Source organism: Littorina saxatilis, linkage group LG9 (genome assembly GCF_037325665.1).
Source record: "Littorina saxatilis isolate snail1 linkage group LG9, US_GU_Lsax_2.0, whole genome shotgun sequence".
NCBI lineage: Eukaryota > Metazoa > Mollusca > Gastropoda > Littorinimorpha > Littorinidae > Littorina > Littorina saxatilis.
Genome location: NC_090253.1, coordinates 34,441,401 through 34,463,900, shown reverse-complemented (window position 1 = coordinate 34,463,900; position 22,500 = coordinate 34,441,401). Strand labels below are relative to the sequence as shown.

General features: G+C 44.5%; 1 protein-coding gene across 1 annotated transcript in view; it reads right to left on the bottom strand.

Moving 5' to 3' along the window:
- The window catches only part of LOC138977067 (universal stress protein in QAH/OAS sulfhydrylase 3'region-like), an 85,728-nt gene that overhangs the window by 14,125 nt on the left and 49,103 nt on the right, over nucleotides 1-22,500 (bottom strand). The window contains exon 3 of the mRNA XM_070349988.1: nucleotides 7,760-7,866. Within this exon, the coding sequence (XP_070206089.1) occupies nucleotides 7,760-7,866 (107 nt within the window). The remainder of the gene's footprint in view (nucleotides 1-7,759; nucleotides 7,867-22,500) is intronic.

Genomic DNA, 22,500 nt, shown 5'->3' with positions numbered 1-22,500 from the left:
TGTTTTGGGCTAGCTTTATCATTCACCAACACGTGATAATGGGTGCCCGTCATGATTTAGAATAAGCTGAAAAGTCGTACTACATTGTATACATGTGTGTATTCAAGCTACATAACGGTAACATAGATGATGCCATATGGTAAGGTAAATGACGGGCGCTTGCATTTTACCTCACGACAGAGCCATGGAGTCACCTGATGGCCTTGCCAATACTTTTCTCATAGTAATTGCACCTGTGGGCGAAAACCATATCACAAGTTCGAGCTCTAGTGTCCTCAGGTCAAACTGGTTTCTGTACCTGATATAGTAAACTGAGCAAAAAAATTATTGCACCCATTTTCGTACCCCAACTAAAGCATTCATTCCCGTGTCATTTTATTCAAAGTTCAGGGTTTAACCTGGGAGAAAAAGGCAATGGGACATTTGTCCCCCTCAACCAAATTCTGATGGGACATAGTCGGCAAGAAGCACCAAAGAGGCCTGTACGCGTTGTGACGAAAGATGCAAAATGGTGCAATATGGTGCCATCTGAGAATTAGCCGCTATATCATGTTTCATTTTTGGCTCACGTAAGTGTAGCCTATGCGATGGTAAACTCTGTCTGTCTGTGCGTGCGTGCGTGCGTGCGTGCGTGCGTATGTATGTATGTGTGTATGTCTGTGGTAGAAACTTTAACATTTTTGGCTAAACACCGAAATACTCATTTCACGTGGTTAATTTTCAAGCACCATCTTCAAATTATTGAAGCAATGATCAACATTGTGTCGGCATGTGTGTAGTTAAAGCGTGTATCCAAAGAAAACGGGTGGTGGGGGGTTTTGAAGGGGTACAAGCAGTTGACTGGTTTGTGTCGTGTTTGGCATGCAGACGGCAGGTCAGGTGTCAAGATCAGGTCAGGGGTCGCGCGAAGGATTGTGGTCCAGTTCTCACCTCGCCGATTCGCCGGGGAAGACGATTTTATGTTGTTCGGTTTCTAAGCTCCAGAAAAGTAAATAAAGAAGATACCAAAGGGAGATTTCCTACAATTTGATCTGCACAGCGTGTTTCCAATGTCCACGCGAGGAAGAGCTGTCGAAAGCGCGGCAGTCAGTGTCGATCTTGCAGCCGTATCCCGGTAAGTTCAGAGACAGATCTAGTGTCTCCCACTCTCATAACGTGTCACCTACTGTTAATCCGTTTTGTTTTAATTTCTTTTTATTTCAGCAGACACGGATGTCAAACACAGTGCTAGGCAGTCACCTCTAGTGAAATGAGTTGATCTAAAGTGCCTGTAATGTTTGGATGTCTTTGCTCGTGGTTCGATTTATGTGAATTTCAAGACTTGCAGTAGAGTCTCAAGTTAAGTTTACTCTGCCCGAAAAAAACTGTCCACCATTTACTTGAACATGCAGATATAAGGAAACAGAATGAATCTGTTCTCAAAGTCAAAATGATCACGATTTTTTCCTCAGATTCAAAACATGCACTGTCATGGTTTTGTCTGTACAATTTAGTAAGTCTTAAGTACTTTGCAACAACTTCCTTGAACGTGAAAGACAGTTTTTGAATGCTAGATCTGTATCGCGTTTCATTCCAGACTCGATCCTCTCTTTGATTGTAGATCTACTGTTTGCTGTTTACGCACTATCATATGATTCGCTATGTAACGTTTGGTAAGCTTACCTTGCAACAGCTTTCTTGTCTTTGTTGGCATTTCTGGCTGTGTTGACCGTCAGAATTATTTTAAGAACCAGGCTGCTGCAGTCGACATGTTTCGCATATTGTAGGGTCACCATGCTGCATAGGTAAAGTGGCTTGTATTTATAACCTGACTATTCTGTGTGTGTTACGGAGTGAGTGAGTTTGTGTTATGTTACTGTTTGTTGATTTCTTACGGGAGCCTTGAAGGCTTCGCCTCTTGTTCATTTCATTTTCATTTTCATTACTTTTTTGTCCCATCGCTGGGAAATTCGGGTCGCTTCCTCCCAGTGGAAAGCTAGCAGCAACGGAGTCGCGCTACCCAGGTGTCTGCGTGTTTAGGTGTATTCAGCCACCTGCACTTATGGCAGAATGACCAAGGTCTTTTACGTGCCATTGTGATGACACGGGGGTGGGACATGGCTTCCGTCTCTGGGTCTGCACATAAAGTTGACCCGTGTCCGTCCCGGCCCGAATTCGAACCTGCGACCTTCCGATCACAAGTCCAGTGCTCTACCAACTGAGCTACCGGGCCCCTGTTATCTGTGTGTGTGTGTGTGTGTGTGTGTGTGTGTGTGTGTGTGTGTGTGTGTGATCCGATGTAGAGTGTACATTTGATGGCGCAATGGTATGTAATCTCAATGCGCCCTTTGACGCACTGAAGGGAATTGTGACAGGACATTTTCAGATTTAATGCACCAATGGCGCAGGGCGCACTAATAAATGAAACCCTGAAGTTTATATGCCATTAAAGGCTCTTCACTTGGCTACCTGACACACTTTTCGTATCAAAGATTTCTGTTATAAGTATCACGTTACCGCCGCCGAAGTAAGGGTACCCCCAAAATTGACCAGACATGAACGTCAGGTACCAGTTTACGTTTCCTAGTCCTGTAAACATGATCAATTTTTTGGGAGGATTGCAGTGTGACAGCCATGTCCAGTCATCTGTGACCGCAGCTTGTTTTGAGAGGCATTCAGCAATAACCGCTGTCAATAGCAAACAGCATGAACGTTCCATTTTTGGCTCACGTAAGTGTAGCCTATGCGATCGTAACTTTGTCTGTCTGTGCGTGCGTGTGTGTGTGTGTGCGTGTGTGCGTGCGTGTGTATGTCTGTGGTAGAAACTTTAACATTTGACTAAACACCAAAATACTCATTTCACCTGGTTATTTTTCAAGCACCATCTTCAAAATATTGAAGCAATGATCAACATTGTGTCGGCATGTGTGTAGTTAAAGCGTGTATCCAAAGAAAACGGGTGGTGGGGGGTTTTGAAGGGGTACAAGCAGTTGACTGGTTTCTGTGGTGTGTGGTATGTAGACCAGGTCAGGTGTCAAGACCAGGTCAGGGGTCGCGCGAAGGATTGTGGTATAGATTCACTTCTCCAGTTCTCACTTCTGCATTCGCCGATTCGGGGAAGACGATTTCATGTTGTTCGGTTTCTAAGCTCCAGAAAAGTAAATAAAGAAGCTACCAAAGGGAGATTTCCTACAATTTGATCTGCACAGCGTTTTTCCAATGTCCACGCGAGGAAGAGCTGTCGAAAGCGCAGTGTCGATCTGGCAGCCGTATCCCGGTAAGTACAGAGACAGATCTAGTGTCTCCCACTCTGATAACGTGTCACCTACTGTTACTCCGTTTTGTTTTAATTTCTTTTTATTTCAGCAGACACGGATGTCAAACACAGTGCTAGGCAGTCACCTCTAGTGAAATGAGTTGATCTAAAGTGCCTGTAATGTTTGGATGTCTTTAATTGTTCGTGGTTCGATTTATGTGAATTTCAAGACTTGCAGAAGAGTCTCAAGTTAAGTTTACTCTGCCCGAAAAAAACTGTCCATCATTTACTTGAACATGCAGATATAAGGAAACGGAATGAATCTGTTCTCAAAGTCAAAATGATCACGATTTTTTCCTCATATTTAAAACATGCACTGTCATGGTTTTGTCTGTACAATTTAGTAAGTCTTACCTTGCAACAACTTCCTTGAACTTGAAAGACAGTTTTTGAATGCTAGATCTGTATCGCGTTTCATTCCAGACTCGATTCTCTCTTTGATTGTACTGTTTGCTGTTTACGCACTATCATGATTCGCTATGTAACGTTTGGTAAGCTTACCTTGCAACAGCTTTCTTGTCTTTGTTGGCATTTTCTTTCAAGGCAGTACAACGTAAGATTAGATTCTTTCGGACAGAAGGTAGAATGTGAGTTTTGAGACAACGACAGTCGTCCAAATAAAGCTTGCTGTGGCATTTGTTTGTAAATAGGCCTAATGGTACATGTGTCACAGTGATTCTGTATTTTTCTGCGGTTGATGTGGTTTCTTTTTTCCTCTCTTGTTTTTTCCCTCCTGAGTTGATCGTTATCATTTAAACAAGACCCTCAGAGAGTACCTCTATTGCTCCTTAAAATGGAATGTGAATAGTGTGTTGGTTGTGTTGACCGTCAGAATTATTTTAAGAACCAGGCTGCTGCAGTCAGTTGACATGTTTCGCATATTGTAGGGTTACCATGCTGCATAGGTAAAGTGGCTTGTATAACCTGACTATTCTGTTTCAAAACACTGTTTATATTTGTGTAGGTTGTAGTCATCATAACTAATCGCATTTTGCCATTTGTTTCAGAAAGGAGGTTAACCTACAAGATTGACGCTATGTCAGATATGCCTCAGCCACATGAAGACTTCCGAATTTAGATCCACTCGGCATGGTGACAAGTCTTGATGAAAAGTATGGGACTGAGGACAGCAGTGGAAAAAGTGGCCACATGGCGGGTACCTATTGCTTAGTGTCTGCAGTGCAAAAGACAGATAAGCTGATGGTAGATTTGCAAATGAACACAGTGCCTGTGTGTGTGTGTGTGTGTGTGTGTGTGTGTGTGTGTGTGTGTGTGTGTGTGTGTGTGTGTGTGTGTGTGTGTGAGGATTGCACAAGATCTCATTCAAGGACAACTGCACCAACAACAAATACACAGTCATTTTATCTGTTTGCCTTCTTTTGAAAATTATACATGGAGTTGATATGATGCGTTAGTTTTAACTGTGTGTGTGTGTGTGTGTGCGTGTGTGTGAGTGTGTGTGTGTGTGTGTGTGTGACGGATGAGTTTGTGTTACTGTTTGTTGATTTCTTATGGGAGCCTTGAAGGCTTCGCCTCTTGTTTTCTCATGTGTTTACATGGCAAGCAAATGTCCGTCAGTGGTCATACTCAAATGAAACTTTGGCAGTTCTTGTAACAACCATTTGTCTGAATGCATGCAGTGTCATGATTTTTTTGGATGTAAATTCACAAACCTGTGACGGGTTTAAAAACATTTTCCAGAAGAGTGCATAACATCTGAGTACGAACATGTCGTGATCCACAATTTTACTCAGGGTAAGTCTCGTATGTAGACTTGAGATCCTGAAAGTTTCGAATCAATCCATTTATAGGCATTGCTAAAATACAGCGCTTTTTGTCATGGTACCCCTCAAAATGGATGCAAAAAACGCTTGTTTTCTACTGCTCATGCATTCCACACCTGCATCAGTAGAAATGACATAACAAATGATACGCAAGATAGCAAAACAAAACAACCTATTCTGAATAGATAATTGATTTGGCTTTCTCCTCCTTTTAACTCATTCGAGTTGTGCCAGTGAAATATCGCCGGCACTTTTCTACTACGTAAAAGGCATGCCGGCGATATATCACCGGCAAGATTTGTTATTTTTTTTCCTTGTTGGGAGCGACGAGAATTGCAGGGACGTAACTGGCAACTAAAAGTACGTTCATTTTCAAAGGAGTTGCTTCCCTTTACCTACAATTAGCATTGGTTTGTCGCCTTCAGCACTGATTTTTCCGTGCGGACTGCGACGTAGTCAATTTGCCGAAACAACATGGCGTCGCTCAAAACCTTTTGGATACCATATTGGGTTGTGTCACACAGTTGGATCTACAGCCTCAATCATGAGGTTAGGGTTTTCATAAAGATCACATGTAATTCTTTCTGATAGATTTTGTTTTATGTTGTTATGCTGTGTGGTTGTGTGTCTGTGATTTTTTACAAAATGCAAAAAACAGCGCGATTTGAGGGAACGAAACGACCGATATGGACGCGACTCCAATGAGTTAAACATTGCTAAGTTATGCCTATTTTGAATTTTTGTCGATTTTTTAATTGGTACCTTACGTTTTTGTCAGGTCGATTTTGGGGGTATCCTTACTTCGGCAGCGCGGTCATGTGATACCTATAAGAGAAATCTTTGATCCGAAAAAGGTGGCATATAAAGTTTCAATGAAATAACACGGAATTAATGTTTTAGTTAGGGTACAAAAATGGTTGCAATAATTTTGTTGCTCAGTTTAGTTAGCCAATGATAATGTAGTTCTACTAGATTCCAGTATTAAGACAGTCAATATTACACCACTACAAGGAGTATAAATTGTTTCTCTTTTGCTTGAAATAGCCGGTAGCGTAGATGACAAGTAATAGACAAGGACCCTGCCCGAAAGTTCTTGGTTTCCAAGGCAACAAATCATTAAAGCTGTGGCCTATTTATGACTATCCGGGGCTACGAGGTTGAAAAGATTGGGATGAAAATCAGAATTCTGTACAGCAAACGCTACCCGAAACCCCATCTATATGGCGTGTATGACCTTGAGAGCTTCAGTCAACGCTTGAATTTTGCAGTGTTTGCTCTCTCATAGCTGAGCATACTTGTCAAGAAGGATCGAGCAGAAAAAATAAACGACTTGGCAGGGATTCGAACTCATGGCCTCGGAATGTCGGATCCGATGTCTTAACCGATAGGCCACTCCACCAGTGTTGTCAAAGATAGAATTCTTTTATATATTTTTTTATATCATTTTACGCTTGAATTACCATTCATGCGTTGCAAAAACGTACGTAAAAATTGCCATTCTAATTTGCCTTTATTTGCAAACATGTTTCACGAAATCGCAGTACATATTTACACCGTCATGCTACACGACATTCGTGCCGTGCAAATAGCTGCGATATCGCTATTTACAACATGCAAGAAAAATGACAAGAACAGTAATTGAATCTCTCCAAAGCTCTGTGGAGTTGAAAACAGACATCAAAGAAAAAGTTATACATGTATTCATTTCTGAACAGTTGGCGGATAGAAATATAAATCATGCTGCTTCAAGAATAACATAACATGGATTCATATCAATGTTTTTCCTTCTTTTTCTCAATTGGCGCAGTAGCCTAGTGGTCTCGAGGTCGAGAGTTCGAATCTTCGCAGGGGCATTAATTTTTTCCCCTTGATCTCTCTTGAAGATAAAATATGATCAGTCTTGAGAGAGCAAACCGGACGTTATCCCTGCAAAATTCAAGCGTTGACTGAAGCTCTCAAGGTCATACACGCCGTATAGGTGGGGTTTCGGGTAGCGTTTGCTGTACAGAATTCTGTACATGATTTCCATTCCTATCTTTTCAACCTCGTAGTCCCGGAAAGTCATAAATAGACCACAGCTTTAATGCCGTTTGGATATCGTTAACCCTCCGCTGTATTCGCCAGATTTGGCACCCTCAAACGATATTATGTCTGCAACCATGAGGAAGTACCCCAATATGATCAGTCTTGAGAGAGCAAACCGGATGTTATCCCTGCAAAATTCACGCCGTATCGGTGGGGTTTCAGGTAGCGTTTGCTGTACAGAATTCTGTACATGATTTCCATTCCTATCTTTTCAACCTCGTAGTCCCGGAAAGTCATAAATAGACCACAGCTTTAATTCCGCTTGGATATCGTTAACCGTCCGCTGTATTCGCCAGATTTGGCACCCTCAAACGATATTATGTCTGCAACCATGAGGAAGTACCCCAGAGTTGAGCACTACGAAACGGACAATGACTGCTTTTGACGGTTGCAATACAAAGGCTTCTGCAGCAACGGCAATAAGGATCTGAGGCACAGATGGAACAAGTGTGTGTAGGTCCGGAGGGACAATGTTAAAATGTAAACTTTTTCTAGACTTGTAAGTCAACTCCTTCTTGGTCGGGCCCGATACTTTTCAGTTGGCCCTCGTATTATCATTGATCAAATTATACCCTTTTTGTCTAAACACACTTACATGCAGATTTTTCATCTTCTCACTGTACTTCTCCACCAGGTGTTTGACCTTCAGCTCCTCTTCCTTGATCAGCTCTGTCACCACCACAGGGTCAGTCAGTAATGCAGCTGTAAAAATCAGTTAAAGAATGAGGTATGAATGAAGACAAATGCTCAAAAAATAAATTTTTAACAGGCTGAAAACATGCAAAAACAGGAAGAGGCCAAAATGCCTGATTGACTCCCCTTCGCACAACTAATGTACAGTCTGTCCAAAAAATATTGAGAATTTTAACCTCTCTCTTCAAGCACTGTTGTATTGGTTTATACATAGGAAAGTCACAATAAATCATATATGGTACTTTCTACAATACTGGTCTCATTTGGGGATTCCTCTGTGTCATGCTTGTTTTCAACTACAAAATTAAACTCAAGTATGCAATGCTGGTTTTCATTTAAGCTCAGATATATACTGGACAACCTACATAAGTTTAATGGATGTTGAAGATGTGTGATAATAATTATGCCTCAGAAAGGGTCAGTCATGCTAATTTTTGGGTCAGTTGTTTTACCACAAATGGAAGTCAATTACGACAGTAAATTGTAAAAATGAAACAATAGTTTTGCATACATGTATATTAACATGATGCAGGCAATTGATAATTCTAAGGACTTAACAACTGTGAGGTCAGAATTCAGGATTATCAATTCACACACTCAGAGTGGTGCAAGTGATGAAACGAACATGACTCATCTCTTGCAAGGGTGCCTTTTTTTGGTCACTAAAGACAAGGGGATGGTACTGCGCTATACTGGCTTGTCACTTTCTGCACGCTTATTTCGTGAACGTGTTAAGTGATTTCTTGGCGCATGGCTATTACTTCTTCTTGTTTCTTTGGCTATTACAAATTATTATGTTTTGTTAAAAAAATAACATAAAAATGCAGTCTGTTAATTTCATTCTAATGGAAGGGCGCTGGTTCTGTGCGACGCTTAGTTTTCAAGATAGGTGTGACTGACGAAGTACAGGACGTCACATTCCAAATAAGCACGACTATGTTGCAGGTGGAAGCCGCTGAGATTGCATTTCTTCGGGAGGTTTCCGCAAAAATAGATATTACACGATTTGCGCGAAACAGTTGAGAAGCAGACGATCTCTGAGATCTCTGTTCGTCTCGTGATAACGTTATTTTGTATGATAATGATTCACTTGCAAACTAAAGTATACAATTTGGTGTGTCAGTGGTAAATGTAAATAGAAATGTGTAATACAGACAAAGCAAACAAATAAACGTGTTTTTCTCCTGAAAATGTTGCATTGTGCGGATGTTTGGGTGGCCACGTGATGTACACAAAGCAAAGTGCGGGACGGACTCTGCTCTGTGCTGTAACACTGGCAAGTTCAAAACACGAGAAAAACGATTTCGTTATGCGGGCAGCCACGGGGAATGTATGTATTTTTGAAATGGTTGTAAAATAAGTCTTGTATTTATCACCGTACTCAGGCCCTGTTCTTTCTTTCATCACACCTAAAACCGTTATTTCTTGTGAGCGACGCAGCATTATCTGCGAGTTTGACAGATTGACGAAATGTAGTAATATCGCTTCACACTACTTGTTTTTCTAAAAACTCTTTCTGTCATGTCACATTACACCATCTATCTATATATATATATATACGACTTGTGTCTGTCTGTCTGTGTGTGTGTGTGTGTATGTGTGTGTGTGTGTGTGTGTCTGCGATGCACGGCCAAAGTTCTTGGAGGATCTTTTTCAAATTTGGAGTCCGTATTCAGCTACACCCCGGACACAACCTCATCGATGAGATATTTCAATACGTGCTCTCAGCGCGCAGCGCTGAACCGATTTTGGTTTTTTTCTGAATCCATTCCCAGCAACTCTTCCTTATCTTCTCCAGTGTTTTCAGCGTTTATCTCCCTTCCTTCGTGTGGCGTCAATCCATATTTCCGTTACTACGTTACTATTTTTAGAATGTCACGATTGCACCCGTAAGTTGTCCTTACTGTAAAAGTGAAAAGGTCGAATCAATTTATAGCCACGCGAAAAATACACTGTCATCTATCTATATATTTATAGATATAGATATACATATATATATACGGCTTCTCTGTGTGTGTTTGTGTGTGTGTGTGGGCAACACCTGTGGATTGTAGAGTTCTGTTTGTGATGTGGTCTGGCGGCTCTGGTGTGTCTGTATGTTCAGGCCTTCCTTCGAGAAGCCATAACAGTTATTGTCAATCCCGTTTGAGTGGACTTTGCCTTCAAAGGTGATTGTGGTGTTTTGGCACTCGGTTACATTTGGCGTCGTCGACAGCGATGGGACTCGACATGAAATGTTCAGGCCACTGAATAATTTTCGTGCTGTTCCCATTCCACCTGGGAGGGACCTAAGTTCATTCAAAGGGGGTCGAGTGTGACAGGGAGACTACCGTCGCCCTTCACAGCAGACTCTGCAGAGTTGTTCGCCTTAGAAGTTGTGGGCTTTCCTTGCATGTACCCGTAAGTTGTCCTTACTGTAAAAGTGCAAAGGTCGAATCAATTTATAGCCACGCGAAAAATACACTGTCATCTATCTCTATATATTTATAGATATAGATATACATATATATATACGGCTTCTCTGTGTGTGTGTGTGTTTGTGTGTGTGTGTGTGTGGGCAACACCTGTGGATTGTAGAGTTCTGTTTGTGATGTGGTCTGGCGGCTTTGGTGTGTCTGTACGTTCAGGCCTTCCTTCGAGAAGCCATAACAGTTATTCTCAATCCCGTTTGAGTGGACTTCGCCTTCAAAGGTGATTGTGGTGTTTTGGCACTCGGTTACATTTGCAGGGTTCCTGCAGGGCAGAGCTGATACAATTCAAGGAGTTTTCAAGGACATTTCCAGGACCAAATAAATGCCTTTCAAGGACATGATTTTCCCCAAATTAATGCAAAGCACCAAGCTTACCTTCAGGAAGGGAAGCAACTACAGGTAACTAGTAATAGTTAGTTCGTCTGCTTTTGTTTTCACTCGATCTTTTATTCTCCCAAAATGTGTGTACTGTATTTGACGAAAAAAAAGGGGGTTGCATTTTTTTTTTTAAATAAGACAAGCTGCTGACGAAATGTATAGGCAACAATTTGGAAAAATCAAGTACTTTTCAATGACTATTTAACAAAACTCTATTTTCAAGCACTTTTCAAGGCCTGGAAAAGGTTTTCCAATTTTCAAGGAGTTTTCCAGGGTTCAAGGACTCTGTACGAACCCTGCATTTGGCGTCGTCGACAGCGATGGGACTCGACATGAATCCTTTTCGTGCTGTTCCCATTCCACCTGGGAGGGACCTAAGTTCATTCAAAGGGGGTCGAGTGTGACAGGGAGACTACCGTCGCCCTTCACAGCAGACTCTGCAGAGTTGTTCGCCTTAGAAGTTGTGGGCTTTCCTTGCATGTACCCGTAAGTTGTCCTCACTGTAAAAGTGCAAAGGTCGAATCTATTTATCGAAAAATCCACTGTCATCTATCTCTATATATTTATATATATAGATAGATATATACGGCTTATGTGTCTGTGTCTATGTGTGTGTGTGTGTGTGTGTGTGTGTGTGGAGGCAACACCTGTGGATTGTAGAGTTCTGTTTGTGATGGGGTCTGGCGGCTTTTGTCTGTCTGTATGTTCTGGCATTTGAGAAGCCATAACAGATAATATAGGGCTAATAAATAAGCTCTAAAATTCTCAATCCCGTTTGACAGGACTTCGCCTTCAAAGGTGATTGTGGTGAACCGCCACGCTATCTGTCTCTGTCTCGTGATTCACCCCGGCGAAGCCGGGTATTCCTCTAGTAACTAATATCTCACATGACTTAAGATTCCATGTGTGTTTTACGGAATTTGTTAACACAAATCACTGAAAGTTTGAAGGTTTCGGGGGAAATGTCCTGTTTTTATTTACCATTACTTATAACGGCTTCAAAAACTATCATTAATGGCTTCTGAGAAAAATGACACCTGCTTAGCATGCCACAACGTCATTGTTAGACAAGTTAGGTGAACAGAACTGACTGTTTTGATACAAATTTGATTGTTCTTTCCAATGACATGCAAAACTTGCGAAGTTTTCGCTTTTTGATTTGTCGTTGATTTTAACCCGGGAACCTTGCTTATGCGATTTTGATTTTGGGGAGCGTCCGTGTTGCAGGTTCCACTGTATAGACACTACCTTATGTAAAATCAATCTGTTTGTTTAATATGGTAGGGGTCAGGTAACTGGTTGGCTCACGTAAGTGTAGCCTATGCGATGCTAACTTTTGTCTGTCTGTGCGTGCGTGCGTGCGTGCGTATGTATGTATGTCTGTGGTAGAAACTTTAACATTTGACTGAACACCGAAATACTAATTTTACCTGGTTATTATTCAAGCAACAGCTTCAAAGTATTGAAGCAATGATCAACATTTCGTCGGCACGTATGTAGTTAAAGTGTGTATCCAAAGAAAACGGGTGGTGGGGGATTTTGGGGGGGTAAAAACAGCTGACTGGTTTGTGTCGTGTGTGGTATGTAGACCAGGTCAGGGGTCAAGGTTAGGTCAGATCGCGTGAAGGATTGTGGTATAGATACAGTTATCACCGAGCTGCAGTTCGCCGATTCGGAGAAGACGATTTCACATTGTTCGGTTTCGTAGCTCCAGAAAAATAGATAAAGAAGATACCAAAGGAGATTTCCTACAGGTTAATCTGCACAGCGTGTTTCCAGTGTCTGCGCTGTCGAAAGCGCAGTGTCGATCTGGCCATCTGGCAGTCGTGTCCCCGTAAGTAGGCTACAGACAGACAGATCTAGATCTAGTGTCTCGCACTCTTGCACCGTGTCACCTATGCTTACTGTGTGTGTGTATGTGTGACGGAGTGATTGAGTTTGTGTTACTGTTTGTCGATTTCTTACGTGAGCCTTGAAGGCTTCGCCTCTTGTTTTAGTATTAACGGCCTCATCACAAAGATCTGCACTCAAACAAAGATCTGCACTCAAACGCATTACCCTTAGTATAAAAGAAAAGGAAGAGGAGGGTTGTACTCGCATTCAGTTTATGGGACACGCTAACTGCCTCTTTCTCACGCTGAAGAATTCACGCAGGTGATGATGTTACGGGAGGTTTATTGTTGAATACCCTGTGCCGTGACCATGACGCTGACCCTGTTGAAAACTGTACTGCGCATTGTCCCATTAAAGAAACTAACTTCAGACCATAAACTTCACTGAAGTATAAAAAAAAGATAGGCTTCCTTGAACCTTAAGCCTACTGCCTCCGACGGTTGCCAGTGGAAAAATGACCTTCAATCGCTATTCAGTTCCCGCATACCCTTTTCTGAATAGTGCTCAATACAAAAACACAACTGAATTTTTTGGCCAAGCAACACAAGCACGAAATCAGCGCACACTTCGTTACAAAAACTCACGCCGATACCGGTGAAAGAGTGAAGCTTTGGCTAACACGACAAACAAGAAGGAATAACAGAGGGGTCAACACACATTGAAGAAAGAGAGAGAGAAGGAATGATGGACAGAGGGTAGGAGGGAAAGAGAGAGAGAGGGGGAAGGAGGGAGAGATGGAAGGAGGGAGATATAGGGAAAGAGAAAGGGAAGGAGAGGAGAAAGAGAAAGGAGATAGAAATGGAGGGAGAGAGAGAAAGAGAGAGAGAGAGAAAGAGAGAGAGAGAGAGAGAGAGAGAGAGAGAGAGAGAGAGAGAGAGAGAGAGAGAGAGAGAGAGAGAGAGAAGAAAAGAAAGAACGATAAATAGATATACTGTTCAAAAAAAGAAACGCATAGCTTGTAATATTTGGTTAATTTAGTTATATGGCTACAAGGATATCCACCAAACTGCAGAAAATGTTTATCTGGTCGTCGACCTTTCGTCCATTGCCACAAGTGAGCTCTGCACGTGACGCATGCGTTATCAGTGGCTACAATGTCAAAATTGCTCATTTGGCATGACCACTCGTCATGCTTCAGTGTAATCTCGTGAAACTCGGGGAATATTGAGCTCTCACCATGTCTTCCAAAACCCATAAAAGCGGATTGTTCGCCACAAAGAAATCAGACGACAATTCAGCGACGAAAGATGGCCCGATTGAGCAGAGAAGACCGCCAAATTGCATTGGGTCGTTTACAAGCAGGCCAAAGTCAAAGTGCAATCGCCAGGCACTTCCACGTGTCCCAGAGCACCATCAGTAGACTGTGGGTCAGGTTTCAAGCCACTGGCTCCGTTGCTGACTTGCCACGAGCGGGAAGACCAAGGGCGACAACTGCTGCTCACGACCGCTTCATACGGCTCCGCCACCTCCGGAATCGTTTCCTGTCGGCCTCATCTTCTGTCCAGGCTCTCCCCGGGCCACACCGATTATCGGACCAGACCGTGCGGAACCGCCTGCATGAAGCTGGTTTGAGAGCTCGCAGACCTCACAGAGGAGCTGTCCTCACCCGCCGCCATCGCCAGAACCGAGTGCAGTGGGGCAACCAGCACCTTCGCTGGACCGTCCGGAATCACTGGAGACACGCACGTGTGGTTCAGCGACGAGTCCTACTTCCTGCTCCAGCGACATGATGGTCGGAGGAGGGTCTACCGGAGAGTAAACGAACGTTACGCGCCCAACTGTGTGGATGAGGTACCCGTTCATGGTGGTGGAGGCGTCATGGTGTGGGGGGCGATCAATACCGCTGGAAGGAGCACCCTGGTGCACGTCCAAGGGCGCATAACTGCCCAGCGATACGTGGAGGAAATTCTGCGCCCACACGCCCTTCCTCTTCTGGCTGACCAGGATGCCATATTCCAGCAGGACAACGCTCGCCCGCACACAGCACGACTCACCACCCAGTTCCTCACCGACCACCATGTCCAGGTGCTTCCCTGGCCATCCATGTCGCCAGACATGAACCCGATAGAACACCTCTGGGATGAATTGGACAGACGTGTGCGCAGGCGAGAAGAAGCGCCGGCAAATCACCGCGATCTATTGCAGGCACTTCAGGAGGAGTGGGACACCATCCCACAGCAAGATATCCGGCATCTGATCCAGTCCATGCCCAGAAGGTGCCGGGCAGTTGTTGCTGCTCAAGGCAGTCACACCCCCTACTGACTTGACAACCTCGGCACCCAATCGTATTGATTGACTGATTGATTTGAAGATGCAAATGAACTGTGTGTGCATTCAACTGTGTCCATACCAAATTTCAAACAAATAATCTAAATATTGGATTTTCTGTTAATTTTTTCGAAAAATAAAACAAATTTGGCAAGTAGCAACTATGCGTTTCTTTTTTTGAACAGTATAGAAGTTAAAGAGACCTAAAAGAGCAAGAGCAGAAAGAAAGTAAAGAATGAAGAGCTAGGGAAAAGAACAGTAAATAAGGGAAGAACGTAGCAAAAAAAAAGGAAACAGTACTTATACTTATAGAGAAGAAGCTAGAGCAGGCAAAAAGAGTTTGCAAATAAGAAAGAAGAAAGTGCTCAAGACAACAGGCCTTAGAGGGAATGGCCGTGCACTGCCAATCCAAAAGAGGCCTACAGAAAGTGAAGAACGAAAGAAGGGAAGGAACAGAAGAGGGTAAGTACAGAAGGGGTGAAGAAGGAACAGAGGTGGATAAAGGGAAAGAGTAAGAGGAAAAGAAGAGGAATGAGAGTGAAGAAGAAAAGGAGGAGAGTGACAATTCAACAAACACCCAAAGATTGCATTTTGAAAACGCACATACAAATTCTCGCCTATGAAGGCGAGCACACTCCCGGCCGAAGCTGCATGCAGCTTCCAAAACTCTAAACAAGGTAAACTTGAAATAATCATTAGTCACAATAATATCAACAATGAAATAGAGAACTTGAAATTGTTCACCCAGTCTTTAAGGCCAAACAAAAGTCAAAGGGTAATCCGCTTTAGACTGGCCTGAGCAAGAAGCAAACCAGCATTACGCTGTCAACGAGTCTTTCAAAAGTTAAACAGACAATGTCAAAAACAGTAATCACTGCTACTCAGTGTCTTTCAAGTGGAGTAGGACCAGCTTGTGAATGGGTCGGTCGATGAAAGATGTCTGCACCTTAGGCAAACCTTTGGTCGTCTTCACTGAGGTCGAGACCCGCAGCTGAACCGACCGAATCAAGCCATCGCCACCTGGATATGTCTTCTCGACGCGGGCCATTCTCCAGGTGCCTCTCGGAGCTCCATCTTCAATGAGAAGAACAACCATGCCAGGCTGCACAGCGTCCTTCTGGTGAAACCACTTTCGTCTCGGCTGCAGTGTTGGCAGATACTCTTTCTTCCACCTAGTCCAGAATTGTTCTACCAGGTACTGTACTCTCCTCCATCTCTTTCTTGAATACTGATCTTCCTTCTGGAAGGTTCCTGGAGGTGGAAAGATCGGTTCCGGTTTCAGTGTGAGCAGGTGGTTGGGTGTCAGAGGTTCGCAAGAAGTCGGGTCTTCCAGCTGAGTCACGCAGAGAGGCCTGTTATTGACCACACTGGCGACTTCATGGAATAAAGTTGAAAGAGTGTCTGAAGTAAGCCTGCTTCCATGCTCCAAGAGCAGTCCGGAGAACACCTGGCGAACAGTTCTGATGAGTCGTTCCCAGACGCCTCCAAAGTGGCTGGCATGAGGAGGATTGAAGATGAAGTTGCAGTTCCGTTCAACCATTTCTTTGACTACCCTGTCTGGATCCATTTCATGACGAGCTTGTCTAAACTCTCAAGCTGCACCGACGAAGTTGGTTCCCCTGTCACATCGAATAGTCTTGACATTGCCGCGGATTGCAATAAATCTTCGAAGTCCACAGATGAAAGAGTCCGTGGTCATGTCTTCTAAGACTTCCAGATGGACAGCACGTGATGCAAGGCAGGTGAGGATCAGTCCATATCGTTTTGCTTCCTTCCTGCCGTGCCGTACTGTGAAGGGTCCAAAGCAATCCAGGCCAGTGTTGGTGAAGGGAGGTGAAGCTTCTATTCTCTCTGCAGGGAGATCAGCCATTCTCTGCTCCATTGGTCTTCCTCTCAGTCTGGCGCAAGGAACACACCTGTGGATTACAGATGTAACCAGGCGACGTGCACCACAGATCCACAATCCTCTTGACTGTAGGGCTGCTAAAGTAGTCGTACGACCTTGATGTCCAACTTTCTTATGGTGGTACCTGGTAAGAAGCAGAGACAAGTGAGACTCGCGTGGCAGTATGAGAGGATGTCTGATCTTGTGGTCTTCCTCAGAACTTGACAGGCGTCCACCAACTCTGAGCAGGCCCTCGTTGTCAGTGTAGGCAGCGAGACGTTTCAACTCTGCATGAGTGGATCGCGATGCAACAGGATAGTAGATCAACTGTATGCTCCTGACGAGCCGCTCAAATGCAGTTTCCCTATCTTCCAGGGGGGTCGCAACCGAATCTCTGCTTGGAGTAGTTGTTTTCTGGATCAGGCGCAGCCAGGTCATGATGCGCATCACCACTTGAATTAGCTTCTCGAGTGTGGAGAATCCTTTGACCAATTCCTCTGCATCATCTCGAGGTTTCGTTGGTGCACACACGAAATGGGATCTCACTTCTCGGTCATTGTCTTCAACAGGCACGTCTGGTGGGTCATACTGAAGATTTTCTTGTCGTAGGAAGTCAGGACCAGAGAACCAACAGGAATTCTTCAAGTCTTGCACGCAAAGACCTCTTGATGCATAGTCAGCAGGGTTCTCTTTCGTTGTCACGTGATGCCACTGATGAGGCTGGCTGAAGTCCTGAATCATTTGCAGGCGGTTTGACACGAACACGTGGAACTTCTTTGTCTGGTTGTAGATGTAGCCGAGGACAACACGAGAGTCAGTCCAAAAGTAGTGTTGAGCCTCTAGGTGGCCAAGTTCTTTCTCCAGGAAACGAGCTATCTTCACAGCTAGCACTGCAGCTTGGAGTTCAAGTCGGGGAATGGTAACAGCTCGAATTGGAACAACCTTAGCCTTCGCCATCAACAGTGAGCTGTGAAGTTTACCCTCAGCATCCAAGAGCTTGACATAGGAGCACTCGCCATACCCCTTGCTGGATGCATCTGCAAAGTGATGAAACTCGATTCCACTCCAAGGAAGAGGGGCGTTTGTGAAGTAACATCTTGGCACTTGGAGGGAAGATAACGATCGAAGGTCGTGGATCCATTCATTCCATCGAGTCAGGATGAAGGGGGGAAGGTCTTGATCCCAGCTGATTCCCTCTTTGCAGGCTTCTTGAAGAATTTGGCGACCTCTCAAAATGATAGGTGAAACTAGTCCCAGGGGGTCAAAGATGGAGGCCACTGTAGACAAGACACCACGCTTTGTTACTTGCGTTGCCTTCGTTTCATGGACAAAGTGTAGAGTGTCAGTCTCCAGATTCCATCGGATTCCTAGAGCTCTTTCAATTGACCTTTTGCTCTGGTCTAGCCCGTCTTCTACGCTGCTGGACTTCACGACCTGAGTGGTGGAAAATGAAGACATGACCCGACTGTCGTTGGAAGCGATTTTATGGAGCCGCAGGTTTCCTATCACGCAGATTTCTACAGCTCCCTGGAGAAGCTCCACGGCTGTAGATCTGTCAGGTCTGGAGCTCAAACCGTCGTCGACATAGAAGTCGTTTTGAATGAAGTCGGCAGCTTCTGGGCTGATGCTCTGGTTGTCTTTAGCTAATGTCTTCAGCCCAAAATTTGCACAGCCAGGGGAGGACGCTGCTCCAAACAAGTGCACCCTCATTCGGTGGTCAACTGGAGCTGCGTTCAAGTCATTGTTCGGCCACCACAGAAACCTCAGGTAGTCTCTGTGTTGAGGGAGGAAAAGGCCACTGGATACCAACGAAATCGGCACAAGACACCCAGTAATGAGTTCAGTTGGTCTGGTCCACAAAGGAGAAAGTCATTGAATGAAACGTCATTGCATTTGGCTGCACAATCGAAAACCACTCGTATCTTTCCCGGCTTGTTGAGATTGTAGACTCCGTGGTGAGGGATATACCATGTAGGGCTACAGCTGATCTCCGCCTCTGGCACTATTTCAGCATCTCGTCTTTCCAACATTTGGCTCATGAATTCTCCATAGAGTTGAAAATGCTCTGGACTAGAGAGGAACCGACGTTTCAAACTGTAAAGTCTCCGTAGTGCTAAATGCCGGTTTGGAGGGAGTAGGGGTTCTCCATCCTTGAAGGGCAAGGGCATCTGGTAATGTCCCTCACTGTTCAGCTCAATGCCTGTACTGAGAATGTTCATAAACTTTCTGTCTTCTTGAGAGGATGGGGGGTCATCAGGACAAGTAAAGTCTTTTTCCAGTAGCCTAATCAGGTGTTCGTTAGTGCGATCTCTAGTGCGAAAACAGAAGGCAGATTTTCTGGTGGGCGGTCTTGGCTGTTCGAGAGTCTTTGAAGCGAAGGCGTTTGCAGGGGGTCCACCTTGTTCACATGATGCCGCGACCTCTCCAACTAGGCCCCAGCCCAGTCTCGTTCGTTGAGCGTAGGGTTGGCCAGGTTCACCGAAAACTACTTCCAAAGGGCGTAGAGCTTCAGATACATTGACGCCCAATAGAATGGCGATGGGAGCATCCAAGAGAGGGGGGAAACAGTGGGCGATGTGTTCAAGATGAGACATGGAAAGTATAGTGTCTCGCGTGGGAATCTGGCTCCGATCAACACTGATCTCTGGGTGGGAATAGGCTTTTGGAACTTTGAGAGTCTCTTTGGAATCATAGGCTCTCACACGTAGATTGGTGAACGATTTGCATTCGACTGTTTCTGCCTTGGAAGTCATAGTGGTCAGTTTCAAAACAGAGTCCTGTGCTCCCAGGTTAAGCCTGTTCATCACCGAATCGCTAAGGAAAGTCGTGTCACTCATGGTATCGAGCATGGCGTAGACGAGTATTTCCTTGCTTGGGTCCAGTCCAGACGAGACATATACTGGCATATAGAGGGAGTAAAGTCTTGTGGTGATGTGGTGATCGACGGCATAACTCTTCTTGACTTCATCAAAGAGGCATTCTCCACATTTGGTAGTGGCAACAAACTTCATATCCGTTTCCTCGTCAATCAAAGAGACTTGGTGAGTGGCTTTCTGCGTGGGATTGAAATCCGGGTTGTGCATTATTGTAACATGCTTCATTTTGCAAGTGTCACAGGAAACCTTAGCAAAACACCCTTTGGCAGCATGGAAGCCTCTCAAACACTTGAAACAAAGCTTTTGTTTGATCGCAAACTCCTTTCGTTCTGCATAGGGTTTTTCTGCCAACTTCTTGCAATCTGGGGTAAAGTGTTTATCATTACAATAAAGACAACCTCTTTGTGCAGGAAACTTATTTGTTGCTGGGTCCTTTGCAGTGTCTTCTCCCGGCTTGTTCTCCTGTTCCGGTTTGTCCACTTCGCTGATTGTTGTGTAGGTCTGCTTGCCCTTGGCCTTGGTAGGCTGTGACTGGTCAGCACCTCGTTTTCTACCTTTATTGTGAAGACCTGCTTCGTGAAGAGCTTCACATTTGCTATCCAGAAACTTGACAAAGGTGGCAAAACTTGGATATCTGCCACAGGAGAGCTTGCTATCAGCAACACGTTGCCCCCATGACAATGCTAGTGAGTCTGGAAGCTTGTGGGCTAGACGTTTGATTTGTGCAGGGTCTTCTAGGATACTAAGTCCAGTTATCTTCTTCGCCATCACACAGCACTGTCTGAGGAAGTCTACGTAGTTTCTGAGGGAGACTGTATCCTTATCCTTCACTTCTGGCCATGCCTCCAGTCTTTCTTTCAATGCCTCGGCGATGGTGTAGTCTTCTCCAAAACGCCCTTTCAATATTTTTAAGGCACTATTGTAGGACTCTTCTCCGAGATCATAGTAGAGATCACCAACGGCAACTTTGGCTGGACCTTCGATGAATTCTCGAAGCATCAGCATTTTATCTTCTGGTCCAACTGCACTGTTCCTCACCATGTGCTGAAAGGCTGCAAACCATGATGGATACTCTAAGGGGTCCCCTCTGAACACTGGTGGCTTTGGAACGGGAAGCCTGCTAATTGTGAGAGCATCTGCAATTGATTTTGCGAGGTTGACGTAGGTGGTTGGAACGGCATCTTCTTGGGGATAAATGCAATGTCTCTGTTCATGCAAGTTATCCGTGTTAGTCTGACCGGAGAAAGCAGGATACCTTGAGGTGAAGGGTGGCGCGCTGGCATTCAGTGAATGTTCGCTCTGTATGGGCAGTCCTTGACCTGCTTGGGGTTGTCCTTGTGAGGAATGTGGCCACTGACTCAGATCAGGCTTGAAGTGGACTTGTGTGTTCATAGGAGTGTCTCGACGCAAGCCGTTGGGGTTATGATACGTTACTGGAACTCTAGTATGATCTGTATGCACCTGGTTGAACCTTGGGTCAGTGTTCATTGGTATGTGATGGGGCATGTTACTCAAATTAGCATCTGTCCCAAGGTTAGTAATGCTTGGTTGGGTATAATTCGTCTGTAGGGCTGTTCCTTTATTAGGCCTTGTAGTGGGATTTACCCTATCAGTTATGTCTTGGTTTTCAGTGCGAGATAAGAACAGTTCATTAATGGGATCACACAAGGGCAAGGAGTTCAGGACGGAGTTTGCTTCATCCTTTGGTGCTGCTGGATTGAGAGCGTCTTCTACGGCATTGGCTACGTTCAATTCCATTTGTAGTCTTGCTCTGTCTTCCTCCAGCTTTACTTGAATCATTTGTTTTTCAAGCTCCTGGAAGCGCCTCGCCTCCTCCATTTCCCGCTGAGCTTCTTCTTGCTTTATCTTCTGTAAGCGTTCAGTTTCCTCCATTTCCCGTCGGAAATCTTCTAGTCTGATCTTCTGTAAGCGTTCAGTCTCCTCCATTCCTCGTTGAACCTCTTCCAGCTTGATCTTTCTCTTCTGTAGCTCCATTTGATGTCTCAGTTCAGCCTCTTTTCGTTGGGTTTCTTGAAGTTTATCCATCATTTGGCACTTGGCTTGAATAGCTGCTGCTTCTGATCGCGCAAGACGTCTACGAGAAGAAGTTGAAGAATGGGTCCCAGAAGAGTGCTTCGAGCTGGAGGAAATGGAAGAATTTCCTGGGTTTGTTTTAGTGTTTCTAGATTCATTTTCCTTACGCTTCAGATCTGTAACGTCATTCTGTTTAGTCTGGGTGAGCTGAGCATCTGGGGGTTCTCGAGTATTTTGAGCTAATTGTTTAACTAGATTGTCAGAGATATCAAAAAGTTCACAACAAGAGTCTTCGTATGGGGTAGACAGTTTCAGATATCTGACTGCTACAAGGCGTTCCTTTAGAGCTCAGCATTGTTTCAACAGTATGGTATGTAGCTCGCGGGCCTTTTGTGGGCTTATTGAGCTACCAGCATGTAGATTCTCCTGTATCTGGCCTACCAATTTCCCTACTTCTCGTATGTTTTCGTCTAAGTCTTTGGTCCGTGTGGGTCCAAGAGTCTTAACTGCGTCTGAGCTTGGACCTGATTGGCGGTGAGGTCTGGTGTCTGATGGTGGTACATTAGATGCCTCTACTGGTCTGTCGGAGATCTGGTCGGTGGATCTCGTCATATGGTGCTCTTCGTCTTGAGAAGTCTGTTTTGAAGCCTGGCTGTCTCGAGTGAAGGTTTCCTTGACTGTAGTATCGGCTGAAGGCAGTGAAAGATGAATGTCGCTAAGATAAGTTATCTCTTTGGCTTGTGATTCTTGTAGGGGCTGACTGGCATCTTGATCTTGGTCAGCCATGGTGGGTGAGCTGCTTATGTCCTTTGATAAGTGGCGGAGAGATGACTAGGCG